Source organism: Diorhabda carinulata, chromosome 11 (genome assembly GCF_026250575.1).
Source record: "Diorhabda carinulata isolate Delta chromosome 11, icDioCari1.1, whole genome shotgun sequence".
Classification (NCBI taxonomy): domain Eukaryota; kingdom Metazoa; phylum Arthropoda; class Insecta; order Coleoptera; family Chrysomelidae; genus Diorhabda; species Diorhabda carinulata.
The window spans coordinates 13,368,103-13,383,670 of NC_079470.1; the positions used below are offsets into that span (position 1 = coordinate 13,368,103).

General features: G+C 34.2%; 1 protein-coding gene across 1 annotated transcript; it reads right to left on the minus strand.

The window, feature by feature from the left end:
• Positions 1 to 3,594: 3,594 nt before the first annotated feature.
• LOC130899352 (venom acid phosphatase Acph-1-like) lies at positions 3,595 to 11,071 on the minus strand. Its single transcript, XM_057809249.1, has 8 exons — positions 10,963 to 11,071; positions 9,904 to 10,011; positions 8,946 to 9,185; positions 7,878 to 8,060; positions 6,346 to 6,469; positions 5,572 to 5,780; positions 5,380 to 5,518; positions 3,595 to 3,703 (listed from the first exon to the last, which is right to left on the minus strand). The coding sequence occupies exons 1-8, from the start codon at positions 11,050 to 11,052 to the stop codon at positions 3,630 to 3,632; spliced, it is 1,167 nt and encodes a 388-aa protein (XP_057665232.1). The 5' UTR covers positions 11,053 to 11,071; the 3' UTR covers positions 3,595 to 3,629.
• Positions 11,072 to 15,568: the final 4,497 nt, after the last annotated feature.

The window sequence follows — 15,568 nt, forward strand, 5'->3', positions numbered from 1 at the left end:
TGTGCCAGCGATTCCGGATTTACGATGTACGGTATATAACAATCCGTAACTTTTGCAGGGACAACCTGTACAATTTGTAGATAGCAAAAATGGATTTTTCAATAGTTTTTTTACGAAAAGTTACTCTTCGTTTAAATCAAGAAAATTTATGGTTCAAGAGATATTTAGAGTTTTAGATCGTTGTCAAGTCAAGAAAACCGTTCCCCGTAATTTACAAAATTTTCGACCGTCTGTATTTTTTTTGTATAAATTTCTTTTGGACTACAATGTATATACCTCTAACAGGCGTGGCAAATAAACCCTTTTAAAGAAGAAAAAAGATCTAAAGTGTTAATGTCGCCAGTCCACATCGCCGCATGTTAACTTGACAGTTTAACACATGACAATTAATGTTCTAGACAAATTATAATTAGCCGAAAACCAGTAGCGTCGTTATTTGAAGTGTTGTTGTGAATATTTTCACTAAAATTCTGTTATTAATAAAAATTTGATCGAATCCAGAACGACATTTGCGTATGAAATAAAGTTAGGTTAGAAAACGACATTTGTTGTGTTTACTTACTTTTTTCCGCCATTTTGTATAAATTATTGACAGATATGTCAAACATATTTGACATATCTGTCACAAAAATCGAAATGTCTACCAAAAAACGAATAACGGAAAAGTATGTTTGGCCCAAAAAAACGGTTTTTATGTTAATAATGTTAAGCTTTCTTCATGTATCGGGTCAGTCCACTAAAATGGGAGAATTTCGTGATTAAAAGTCTTTTTGTCACGCCCAACGTAGACCTCCGGGTCACCCGTGGACCCCCGGTGGTCACCTGGACCACTTTGGGAACCATGGGGTTAAACTAATAAAAGCATTTTGACATTTATTGTTGAAGTGTCAATAATAATTAACTGACAAGAGCAAGAGATGTCAAAAAGTGATTTTATTGAAAGGTTTTTGAAGTGTTGTTGTGAATCTTCTCATTTTTTCTATATATTTTCACTAAAAGTCTGTTATTAATAAAAATTTGATCGATTCTAGAACGACATTTGCATATGAAATAAAGTTAGGTTAGAAAACGACATTTGTTGTGTTTACTTACTTTTTTCCGCCATTTTGTATCAATTATTGACAGATATGTCAAACATATTTGACATATCTGTCACAAAAATCGAAATGTCAACCAAAAAACGAATAACGGAAAAGTATGTTTGGCACAAAAAACGGTTTTTATGTTAATAATGTTAAGCTTTCTTCATGTATCGGGTCAGTCCACTAAAATGGGAGAATTTCGTGATTACAAGTCAGCCAGTTACAAACATATAGGTTAAACCATTGGTTCCCAAACTTTTCCACTTTATAGAAGTGATTTTATCGAAAGGTTTTTAATTTAATTGGGGAGGGGGTATTTTTTCCTCGAGCTGTAGTTTCAGAAACGACGCTGTCAGTTAACGACGTTCGTAACCGCCCCTTTTTAAAAATAACTTACTAACAAACTTAAACAGAATCATTAATCAAGTCTGTCATATGTACGTAGTCTTTCTCAAGCATATCATGAGTTATGCGGCTCAGAAATTCGAAAAAAAAACAACAAAAAATTAACATTTCGGTATCTATTTTGTTATACATCGAAGTTAAACGTTTCTTCAATGAATCCTTTCAACAAATATGCCGATTAAATACCATAACAACATATTAGTTTATGACTTTATCGTATAAATTTAATGCAAGGCCTCCAAAAGGTCACACAGCATGATTAAGGTTTGTTGGAGTGGGCTAAGATAGAGGAATTACTCCTCTGCAGATCTGGGATACTGTTGGTTGTGTTTGCTAACTTTTCTAGAGAAGGAAAAGGCAAGATTTCGGATATTTGGCTATAAGACAACAATTCTTCTTGTAGGAAACCTGCAGCATCCACGATCGTAGAATCTGTGTGGAAGGTAAAGTGTTTTATCTAATGGATATGGTACAATTCCTCAAATTGAAGTATGATGGGTCTTAAATAGTATTTTGGTAAGCCAGGCACGTCCAAACAACGTCCATTTATCCATTGCTAACGCGGTAATCAGTGCTGCAACTGAATCGAAACCCTGCTGATTCAAATCAGTGATTTGTCGTTGCCAGCTGAGCCGATTCGATCTGATTATATTGTCCTCTTGGTTCTAAGCTACCTTTCTTAGTACTCTCTACAATTTTTATCCATTATTTTGGATCCAGAACGTTTTTTTTGCTTTAAGATGTTCCTAGATTACTTAAAATAGTTTGAACCAAAAAAGGTCACGTTTTTGCAAGATAATGCATAGTTTTTCGTTATTTCTTTTTATATTTGAGTTTATTTAGCAAAATCTGCGACGTAAATTTTATTTTTTTGTATTTCCTAAATCACAAGATTAATTTAAACTAGTGGCAACGTCGTAATCTTTCGAATTACTCCGTGGTGTTGTTAACTAATAGTTTTTGGTTATTTTTCCGATTTAATTCGATGATTTTGTCGATTCAACTGATAAATTTTCAAAATATTCAACAATTTCCGTAATGTCTACAGTTGAAATGTAATATTTCGTTCTATTAACTGCGAGATAATTAGATTATTCAACTGGGCGTACCAAAGCTATCAACTTCAAAGATTAGCAGATGTTATTTTGAGATATGTACAACTGAGAAATGGAAACCAAATGTTTGTCATGCCCAATGTATTCCGTTTTATATTAGGCGTGAAAATTCTAATTGAAATTTTCAAAAAATATCATCTATATACGTTCCAATTAACTACTGTTACAGTAGGATTTCAAAAATATCGAACGTAACCTTCAAAAACCTAATTTTCCACACATAAACTGTCAAATAATGCCTCGAAATAAAATTTTTTACAATCGAAACTAGCCTATATTAAATTCGATAAGAATTCGGCATAATCCAGGCTGAAATTCTAAATAATCTTTGCTACCACAAACAAAACATCTTTTCGAACCATCGACTCGTCCTTTAGTGCATACATTACATCATAAAACCTAACATAACCTAACTTAACATAACCTCAACTAACCTAACCTAACTCAATTGTTTTTTCGTGTTTTTTTGAGACACTATTACAATTTTTCAATCTGTAAATTAAGGAATGCTTCTTACAGTTGAATTATACTTGAATAAAAATGACTTTTCGTGCCCCTCCCTATTATTTTCAAATAAACTCAACGAGAAAATTGGTAAATTTTTTAAAAGACACTATAATTTATAATGAACACGGTTTTATGGCTCGAAATGAAATGACACAGACAAAACCGTTGGGATTACACATAATCGGACCCTGTTAGGGTCAGGTATGGATATAAGGGTGGATTGTATGCGAGTTGTTTGATTTTAAACTTAGAATAGTTTATCTGTCGGGATATTTCATTGAGGTTTAGCTTTTTCATGGAGAAAACGGCTCTACAAAGTGAGTTAACTGTTTGGGGATTAAACGATTCACAAAGGGCGTTTGACTGTATCATTTTGTTCCTTGTAGAAACTCCAATTTTCTTCAGATGGTAGATTTTTGGTGATTTAGTCTGTATTTACTATTTTATATAGAGAATATAGAGGACAAATTGAAAAAAAAAACTAGTTTTAATTGAAAATTTAACGTTTATTCCATTTTTGCTAATAAAAGTATAATGATAATAGATAAATAATTATTATATTAGTCACTGTAGGGATGATTCGAATTGATGCACCTAAAACAAATTATCAGTTCGCTGAGTGTCAAAAAAAACTAAGTAGCTACGAGGGTTGTTACTTAAGTTTTGAAATAGACAAATAAAATTATTCTCCATTGAGATAAATACACTTTTGTAGTCGTTTGAATCATTCCGATCACAATTAACAACGTCAAACTTTATGATGTCAACGTCAAATTTGACACATTAATGTCAGTATTGTCATATGTCAAAACACAGATCCATACAGACAATCGTTGTTTGGTTCAAAGTTACGATTCATGATCTGTCGCGATCTCGGACGTATTTTGAAACGTCAGCGTTTCTTTGCATCAATCCCGCGGCAACACGCGTTATTTTTTCAGTCATTGTCAAATTATGTGGTACCCAATCTTTTTGTCAACCTGTAGTGAAGCGCCACCGCGATTAAATTCGAAAAACCAACGAAATAATTCACAATTAACCACGTCAAACTTTATAATGTCAACGTCAAATTTGACACATTAATGTCAGTATTGTCATATGTCAAAACACAGATCCATACAGACAATCGTTGTTTGGTTCAAAGTTACGATTCATGATCTGTCACGATCTCGGACGTATTTTGAAACGTCAGCGTTTCTTTGCATCAATCCCGCGGCAACACGCGTTATTTTTTCAGTCATTGTCAAATTATGTGGTACCCAATCTTTTTGTCAACCTGTAGTGAAGCGCCACCGCGATTAAATTCGAAAAACCAACGAAATAATTCACAATTAACCACGTCAAACTTTATAATGTCAACGTCAAATTTGACACATTAATGTCAGTATTGTCATATGTCAAAACACAGATCCATACAGACAATCGTTGTTTGGTTCAAAGTTACGATTCATGATCTGTCGCGATCTCGGACGTATTTTGAAGCGTTAGCGTTTCTTTGCACCAATCAGGCAGCAACACGCGTTATTTTTTCAACGATTGTCAAATTATGTGGTACCCAATGTTTTTGTCAACCTGTAGTGAGGCGCCACCGCGATTAAATTCGAAAAACCAGCGAAATAATACGAGTTGATTGTTAACAATTAACAACGTCAAACTTTATGATGTCAATGTCAAATTTGACACATTAATGTCAGTATTGTCATATGTCAAAACTTAAAACTTAAATATCTGACAACAATAAATATTAATTTATACTGTAGGAGTCAAATATTTCGTATAAATACCGTTTTTGTTAAATACATCAAATAATTACGTTACTGGATGTCACAATTTAAAAATACGACGTCATCGATGGCCTTTAATGGATGCCAACATTGTAATTTTGATGACTAAAGTGCGAGTTAATTAGAAATGAATGTTTTTGACAATTATTGACAAACTGGGACTAGAATTTTTGATTGTTTACAAGATTTTGATTGGGAATTGATAGAAAGTAATCATAAGCTGTTCTATCTTATTATTTTGAGTGGTGAAGGTTGATTTTTCGTTCAGTACGATACAAAAACTATTATGGGTGCTAAATCGAGTACAATGCAGGTTTTTAATCATGTCTAAATGCGTCAAGAAGACTTAAAACACATTACCGGACATTACCTAATAGAAGATTTTGTTTTGGCCATACTGAATGCTCAAAAAGTGAGAAGGAATATTCTTTGACGGAAATTGTATGTCTAAATCTATGGTGAAGATTTTGTATATTAATTACGTACTTCTTTCTCCTCTACAAACAGATAGACTACGAGGAATATCAGGTTGTACGATTTCTTTGAAATACGTCAAAGGACATAGAGCATCGCAACCTGGTATTACCAATATCTTCGGCCCGGTGGCGTCGTTTTTGAAAAAAATCTAAAATTTTCCAAATAGAATTGATACAAAATTCCGATTTATTAACAATATACCTTAATAGTATATTCGTTGTTGATTTTGTGCAGTTCCAGTGCGACGTAACTGCAATAATCTATAGTCTGATTTCCATTCCACAATTTCATTATTTTCAAAATGGCTACTATGTTATTTTCGTGCGCACTCCATACAAACATCTTTTTTGTTGGTATTTTCTCATCAATTTTGTTTTGGATGTTGTCCAAGACATGTTTCAAAAGGTATCCTAAAAAGGACAACATTGATTCCAATTTGTAACGAATATTTTTCTTTATTTGTGCCCAATTCCTTGTCTCTTGGTACGGAAAGTATTGCTTTAATGTCCAAACCCAGGTCCACAACATTTTCATTATTTTATCTAACCAATTTCTTCCGGTAAATCCTCTGACACTTGACCCTAGGAACTGTCGATGCTGTAGGTTTTCTGCATTAACTTTTTCCCAATGAATCACTATCGACGTGTCCCAAAACCCACCAAAAATTTTGCCTGTTAGTTGTAGCTCAAGCTCAAGTTGTAGCGGACAAAAATCCAACAAATTGGGAAACGATGGAGAATGATTCGTTTTCGCGATCGGTTTCCCCGACACTTCTGGCAAACAAATGATGGTGTACCATTCAGAATTGCACCAAGAATCCATCGGGTGCCAAATAAGGACTGTACGGCCGATGACCCATCAATTTTGATGTTTTAACTATTGACCAGCGTCTTCTTCATAAAACATCTTCGCCATAAAGCAAACAAGCTTATAATAAAGAAAATAATCCGTTTTGAGTATCAATCGTGTCCTTACCTCCAGTCATCCGTCGAAGATTGGAAGTTGCTGTTATCATATCGTAGTAGTCCATCACGAGGTTTTTAAGTTCGTTTGGATAAATGACATTCGACCAATGAGGTAAATCATAACCTAAATCTTCCTAAAAGATAACAAGAAGAGTTTATTTACATAAAAATTCAATCTCCTCGATCAAAACTACTTTGAATCGATGTATAACTTTACCATATTATAATTTGCTTATAATAAACCGATAAACAATTTTAGGGAAGAAAAAAAAGTTGTAGGGCGATAAATCCGACGAATAGGGTGATTTTGGGGAAGAAAAGAAGTTTCAGGGCGATGAATCCGACGAATAGGGTGATTTTGGGGAAGAAAAGAAGTTTCAGGGCGATAAATCCGACGAATAGGGTGATTTTGGGGAAGAAAAGAAGTTTCAGGGCGATGAATCCGACGAATAGGGTGGTTATGAGGAAAAAAAGAAGTCCTAGGGCGATAAATCCGACGAATAGGGTGATTTTGGGGAAGAAAAGAAGTTTCAGGGCGATGAATCCGACGAATAGGGTGGTTATGAGGAAATAAAGAAGTCCTAGGGCGATAAATCCGACGAATAGGGTGATTTTGGGGAAGAAAAGAAGTTTCAGGGCGATGAATCCGACGAATAGGGTGATTTTGGGGAAGAAAAGAAGTTTCAGGGCGATGAATCCGACGAATAGGGTGGTTATGAGGAAAAAAAGAAGTCCTAGGGCGATAAATCCGACGAATAGGGTGATTTTGGGAAAGAAAAGAAGTTTCAGGGCGATAAATCTGACGAATAGGGTGGTTATGAGGAAAAAAAGAAGTCCTAGGGCGATAAATCCGACGAATAGGGTGATTTTGGGGAAGAAAAGAAGTTTCAGGGCGATGAATCCGGCGAATAGGGTGGTTATGAGGAAAAAAAGAAGTCCTAGGGCGATAAATCCGACGAATAGGGTGATTTTGGGGAAGAAAAGAAGTTTCAGGGCGATGAATCCGACGAATAGGGTGGTTATGAGGAAAAAAGAAGTCCTAGGGCGATAAATCCGACGAATAGGGTGATTTTGGGAAAGAAAAGAAGTTTCAGGGCGATAAATCTGACGAATAGGGTGGTTATGAGGAAAAAAAGAAGTCCTAGGGCGATAAATCCGACGAATAGGGTGATTTTGGGAAAGAAAAGAAGTTTCAGGGCGATAAATCTGACGAATAGGGTGGTTATGAGGAAAAAAAGAAGTCCTAGGGCGATAAATCCGACGAATAGGGTGATTTTGGGGAAGAAAAGAAGTTTCAGGGCGATAAATCCGACGAATAGGGTGATTTTGGGGATGAAAGAGAAGTTTCAGGGCGGTAAATCCGACGAATAGGGTGGTTATTGGGAAAAAAGAAGTCGTAGGGCGATAGGTTCTGGTAGCACTGAGATTTTTCTGAGCATCTGAGCTGTTACGTTCCCAAGGATTCAATAACAAATTACCAAAATCCGTCACATTCAAGTATTTAAGCATAAATTTAAACGTTAAAGATATTCTTCATCGTACCAAAATTTCAAATCCAAAATACAAATAATAGGCCTTCAAAATTTCATCGTAAGTTTCTCCCGTGTTTTCTGTAAGATACTTCAACAAATCTTCATATTTTTTCATAATTTTTGATCCTTCCTGCGTGTTGAGATATTCATTCAAATACCAATTCCAATTTTCACATCCAAAACCAAAAAGTTCCTAAAAAAAGTTCTTTTTTAGGAACTTTATTTCTTTTTTGACCATAAAGTTACTCAAACCGCTACTTTAGTCGAAAAAATGGCAAAAAATCTATAAAAACTAACGTCAAATCAATTTTACCGGATTATACAGGGTGTTTCTAGATCCATGCGACAAAATTCCACTGTCTGCTTTTATTGACATTGAAATAATCAGTTTTCAAAAATTTATTTGAGGTTAGTTTTAATAGACGTTTTTTCCCACTTTCTTTTTAGTGGGGAGAAATAACAGCCTGTCTAAATATATGGTCTAAGGTATAATCTTCCCCCTAAACAGCACAACATACAAGAATACTTCCGTTTCTTTCCGTAACGGTTGTTAAACCAGATGATCGTTAATCGTATGCCACAATAAATTAATATTGCAACACCCACTACTAAAATAAAGACGCCACAAGCCAGTATTGGCTAGTCTCTCTTACAATCGAGGCCATCAGGTCCCGTTGACAGTGACGTATGACAGAGGCGATAGAGATTAAGCGCCAATTATTTTATTATTGTTGTAAAATTCACTTTTACTTTCGTATATTAAAGTTATTATTTATTTAATTTTGAATAAAGTGCAGTGTCATTATTACCTAGTTTTAATCCTCAAAACCCGTAGGTATATACGTACTTATATTTCGATTCAATCAACAATTTATATAAACAAAAGCTATCGGTAAGATTATAATAATATAATAAAAATAAAATTTGTCAAGAAAGTCAGGTCAAAATAAGTTTTAGACCTTGTCAGTTGATACATTGTAGCTTACTATTAAAACTACTGTTTTTTTAACGACCTTCTGATTTAACTTCACTCATATTGCAAAAAGTAGAAACTCTGTGTATATATAAAAAGTAAAACCTCATCTAAATTTCGTTCCTGGTAAGTATATGCGATCGGTTGCCAATTAAATCCTTCCAACCATATCAATTCTTTAGTGGGAGGAAATAATCCTGCTAAGAATAATTGTAAAGACGCCTTAGTTCTGTTAAAATCGCTGCTAGTTGCTTCTATGAGATCAATGTTATACGATTCATCCAAGAATCCTGTATAAATTTCCCTTATTTCTTTACCTAGATTGTAAACTCGTAGTTTTCCTTCCTAAAAATTATTAAGGTTTCACTTCGCTTGTTTTTAAATAGAAACTGAATAGACTTTAATTTAAACTGTTAGATAGGCAACAAGTTATACGTTAAAGTATATTATTTTGTCTGGTGTTTTGAATCAAAATAAAAATAATAAATTGATATAATTCGCTTGTAGAGGAAGATTTTTATTAAAATAAAGAAAAAATATAGTTAAAAAAGGGATATATCAAATATATAAGAAATATTTTGATCTGTGATATCTATAAATGAATATTAATGAAAATTTATCTACGTTTTATATTGTTATTTGTTTAAATAAAATAGAAAACGTAATTTACTAACAAATTTGAGTCAATTGTGTTTAATTTACATCGAAATATAGGTTCTAGGATGGCGCCAGATAGCGTTCACTGGAGTATGTTTAACTAAATGAACCAAATAGCGATGCTCTTTGACGTTGTCTTCAGTTCAAGTCTCCAACCCGAACGAGAGTTTGTTATACCACTCTGATGAGGCGTAATACCGTCGAAACTAGTCAGTGGTTTCGAACCTCATCTTGCAATTGCGAGCAGACAAAAAGGTCGATTAACATTACGCTCTTCAGACGATCTGCAATTCAATATTCGTCGAGGCTTTAGCCAGGAAAGTAGTTGTTTTCTCTTTTGCATAACGACCATTTATCTGGGGACTGACCACGATGACGAAATGCCACAACAAAGGAAGTTACTTACATTGGTGAGTTGTCCAAAACCGTACGGTCTAAAGTACGATTCATTATAATAAATACTTGATTCATACAAATTGCTCTTTTCAGGACAACGATCTCCATGTCTGAAAATCTGAAACATTTCAAATTAAATTTTAGATAATAACGAATTTATAAAAGATAAACGACTCTCAATGTTTAATTCGTTTTTTAAAACCGCCTTCTAGAAGTTCAGTAACGTAATTGGCGCAATCAATAGGATATTTCGGAAATTTAACCGGAATATTCGAATTTGTGTTTGGAATTCGAGTGTATATCGAAGAACTGCAGATAGTTCGAGTGGACATCGAGCTATTGCAGCGGTTCCAGAGGACGACACCAGTAAAGAACTTCAGAAAAACTAGAAGAAAGAAGAATCCACTCGAACGAGAAACAGCAAGTGAAGAAGACGCTTCGAAAAATGTTCTTCTCATCCCGAACTCTGGTCCATCTCCATGGTTCTCTCTTAGGGCGGAGCTTTATGGTATAACGCCGATGAGACACTTTGTAAAACTTATAAAGATTGTAAACTTGTGATAGTATCAGATTTTGTTTTGTAAATGTGTTGAAAAACGTTTCTCGACGTGTAATTCGTTTTAAAAACCGCCTTCTAGAAGTTTAGTAACGTAATTGGCGCAGTCGGTAGGATATTTCGGAAATTTAACCGAAATATTCGAATTTGTGTTTGGAATTCGAGTGTATATCGAAGAACTGTAGATAGTTCGAGTGGACATTGAGCGATTCCAGTGGTGTAGAAATATCTCAGCAACTAGGGTCCATCAGGGTTCGTATTCCTATATCAAAATGAATCATTTATTCAGATCACTCTGTAGTAGAGCGTTGCCGGTCGAATATGGAAACACCCTGTATGAAAATTCGAATCATTTTGGTTGATTCTCCCTATATAAATGTAGATTGAATTATTTTGGACGTTATCAGTTTAGAAAAGAGGTGATTTGAAGGTCGCACGTTTTAATTTCGAAACAATAATAAAAATTCGGGATATTATTTATAAATTCTCAATTATTATTTTTAAAATACTCACCAAGTTAACTGCCACTAGAGTATTTTCGGCTGCTTCGAAAAAACCGAATCGTGTTGAAATTAGCAACAACGTTTCAAAAAAAAATTTCATTATTGCAAAGTAATGATTTGATAAGATTGTTTGAATTAAACTTACAACACATTAAAATACATTTATATGTTATAATAATTTAGGAAACTGTCGTTATATAAATACAGGGTTGGAAAAAAAAGAAATCGCTCATTTTAATATTCGAAAAATGATATGAAAAACGAAGTGAACTGAAAAATTCTTATTAAATAATATAAAAATCTTAATTAAACCCGAAATTAATTTGGGTACTCCTCATTTTCTAGATTCTCAGTGATTCCGGTTACTGAATAAGCCGTAACTCAAAAAAATTTTGTAGCGCGAATAACTCGAAAACTAAGAGGAATTCGAAAAAAACTGTTCAGACAAAAAATGTAGAGCGCAAAATTTTGTACAAAAAAGATCTCTAGTTATTTTTTCGTTGGAGCCTTAATTTCCGAGTAAATCCGAATTCAAGACGATTTACGTTCCAGGCGTACATGGAAACTGCTGTAACTCTTGGAAAAGAATAACTCGAAAACTAAGAGGAATTCGAAAAAAACTGTTCGGACAAAAAATGTAGAGCGCAAAATTTTCTACAAAAAAGATCTCTAGTTATTTTTTCGTTGGAGCCTTAATTTCCGAGTAAATCCGAATTCAAGACGATTTACGTTCCAGGCGTACATGGAAACTGCTGTAACTCTTTGAAAAGAATAACTCGAAAACTAAGAGGAATTCGAAAAAAACTGTTCGGACAAAAAATGTAGAGCGCAAAATTTTCTACAAAAAAGATCTCTGGTTATTTTTTCGTTTGAGTCTTAATTTCCGAGTAAATCCGAATTCAAGACGATTTACGTTCCAGGCGTACATGGAAACTGCTGTAACTCTTGGAAAAGAATAACTCGAAAACTAAGAGGAATTCGAAAAAAACTGTTCAGACAAAAAATGTAGAGCGCAAAATTTTCTACAAAAAAGATCTGTAGTTATTTTTTCGTTGGAGCCTTAATTTCCGAGTAAATCCGAATTCAAGACGATTTACGTTCCAGGCGTACATGGAAACTGCTGTAACTCTTTGAAAAGAATAACTCGAAAACTAAGAGGAATTCGAAAAAAACTGTTCGGACAAAAAATGTAGAGCGCAAAATTTTCTACAAAAAAGATCTCTGGTTATTTTTTCGTTTGAGTCTTAATTTCCGAGTAAATCCGAATTCAAGACGATTTACGTTCCAGGCGTACATGGAAACTGCTGTAACTCTTGGAAAAGAATAACTCGAAAACTAAGAGGAATTCGAAAAAAACTGTTCAGACAAAAAATGTAGAGCGCAAAATTTTCTACAAAAAAGATCTGTAGTTATTTTTTCGTTGGAGCCTTAATTTCCGAGTAAATCCGAATTCAAGACGATTTACGTTCCAGGCGTACATGGAAACTGCTGTAACTCTTTGAAAAGAATAACTCGAAAACTAAGAGGAATTCGAAAAAAACTGTTCGGACAAAAAATGTAGAGCGCAAAATTTTCTACAAAAAAGATCTCTAGTTATTTTTTCGTTGGAGCCTTAATTTCCGAGTAAATCCGAATTCAAGACGATTTACGTTCCAGGCGTACATGGAAACTGCTGTAACTCTTGGAAAAGAATAACTCGAAAACTAAGAGGAATTCGAAAAAAACTGTTCGGACAAAAAATGTAGAGCGCAAAATTTTCTACAAAAAAGATCTCTGGTTATTTTTTCGTTTGAGTCTTAATTTCCGAGTAAATCCGAATTCAAGACGATTTACGTTCCAGGCGTACATGGAAACTGCTGTAACTCTTGGAAAAGAATAACTCGAAAACTAAGAGGAATTCGAAAAAAACTGTTCAGACAAAAAATGTAGAGCGCAAAATTTTCTACAAAAAAGATCTCTGGTTATTTTTTCGTTGGAGCCTTAATTTCCGAGTAAATCCGAATTCAAGACGATTTACGTTCCAGGCGTACATGGAAACTGCTGTAACTCTTTGAAAAGAATAACTCGAAAACTAAGAGGAATTCGAAAAAAACTGTTCGGACAAAAAATGTAGAGCGCAAAATTTTCTACAAAAAAGATCTCTGGTTATTTTTTCGTTTGAGTCTTAATTTCCGAGTAAATCCGAATTCAAGACGATTTACGTTCCAGGCGTACATGGAAACTGCTGTAACTCTTGGAAAAGAATAACTCGAAAACTAAGAGGAATTCGAAAAAAACTGTTCAGACAAAAAATGTAGAGCGCAAAATTTTCTACAAAAAAGATCTGTAGTTATTTTTTCGTTGGAGCCTTAATTTCCGAGTAAATCCGAATTCAAGACGATTTACGTTCCAGGCGTACATGGAAACTGCTGTAACTCTTGGAAAAGAATAACTCGAAAACTAAGAGGAATTCGAAAAAAACTGTTCGGACAAAAAATGTAGAGCGCAAAATTTTCTACAAAAAAGATCTCTGGTTATTTTTTCGTTTGAGTCTTAATTTCCGAGTAAATCCGAATTCAAGACGATTTACGTTCCAGGCGTACATGGAAACTGCTGTAACTCTTGGAAAAGAATAACTCGAAAACTAAGAGGAATTCGAAAAAAACTGTTCAGACAAAAAATGTAGAGCGCAAAATTTTCTACAAAAAAGATCTCTGGTTATTTTTTCGTTGGAGCCTTAATTTCCGAGTAAATCCGAATTCAAGACGATTTACGTTCCAGGCGTACATGGAAACTGCTGTAACTCTTTGAAAAGAATAACTCGAAAACTAAGAGGAATTCGAAAAAAACTGTTCGGACAAAAAATGTAGAGCGCAAAATTTTCTACAAAAAAGATCTCTGGTTATTTTTTCGTTTGAGTCTTAATTTCCGAGTAAATCCGAATTCAAGACGATTTACGTTCCAGGCGTACATGGAAACTGCTGTAACTCTTGGAAAAGAATAACTCGAAAACTAAGAGGAATTCGAAAAAAACTGTTCGGACAAAAAATGTAGAGCGCAAAATTTTCTACAAAAAAGATCTCTGGTTATTTTTTCGTTGGAGCCTTAATTTCCGAGTAAATCCGAATTCAAGACGATTTACGTTACAGGCGTACATGGAAACTGCTGTAACTCTTGGAAAAGAATAACTCGAAAACTAAGAGGAATTCGAAAAAAACTGTTCGGACAAAAAATGTAGAGCGCAAAATTTTCTACAAAAAAGATCTCTGGTTATTTTTTCGTTTGAGTCTTAATTTCCGAGTAAATCCGAATTCAAGACGATTTACGTTCCAGGCGTACATGGAAACTGCTGTAACTCTTGGAAAAGAATAACTCGAAAACTAAGAGGAATTCGAAAAAAACTGTTCGGACAAAAAATGTAGAGCGCAAAATTTTCTACAAAAAATATCTCTGGTTATTTTTTCGTTGGAGCCTTAATTTCCGAGTAAATCCGAATTCAAGACGATTTACGTTCCAGGCGTACATGGAAACTGCTGTAACTCTTGGAAAAGAATAACTCGAAAACTAAGAGGAATTCGAAAAAAACTGTTCGGACAAAAAATGTAGAGCGCAAAATTTTCTACAAAAAAGATCTCTAGTTATTTTTTCGTTGGAGCCTTAATTTCCGAGTAAATCCGAATTCAAGACGATTTACGTTCCAGGCGTACATGGAAACTGCTGTAACTCTTTGAAAACTACTTCGTTTCCAAAAAAAATCAAAATGCATCGTGGCATAACTTTGCACAAGATGGAGACCCATCGAAAAACCGCATCCATCTTACCGTTGGAAGCCATTTTGATCATACTAAAAAATGCTAAAAACTTGTTTCTTAGTTTTTTTAAACGTTCGTACTATTTCAAACATCGCAAAGGGTAAATATCATTTCCTAGCTTATTAAATAAGTTGTTTTCTTTTTGAATGAGACGGGTATCTAAAGTAATCATTAATAAACCATTAACTAAAGATTTCCATCGTTTGTTACGGTCGGTTGTGGTCGAAGGGGTGCTTTTTCATGAAATGCCTAACCGGTAATTGTAAACCGAGTAAATGATCCATTTGCATAAAGAATTAGTTTAATTACATATCATTAGAACCGTTTCCAAACAAACATCTGACAGGTTTCCGAAGCTTCCAGCAAAATACACATTAAAAGTTCAGGTAATGCCTCTATTTACGTCGACGAGTTTCGAAGCAACGCACACTTGAAATATTACTCCGCAATTAACCGATTCGATCCTCTTATGTGTGTTTATGATTGTAGTTTAGTCCCAGTCCCATTCCTCAGAGCTGCAACCACATTGAGTTATCGTGGGACAAATTTGACAGCTAGAAAATCCACTTCACATCTTTGGAAAATCCCAAGAAACGAATTGTGCGCCAAAATAATAAAAAAAAAGAAAGTGACATCGATATATCAAAAATTTAAATATCAAAATCGAGTTTGAGTTCCAAAGTGCTGATTTTTGCTTATCTTTTAGTAGGACAAACATCTCGGTGTTTAGAAAATAGACTTAAAGATCATCGGTACGTTAAAAAAAATAAAACTGCGTTAACGAACCATGAAATATCAAAAAAACATGAATTTAATTGTTGAAAT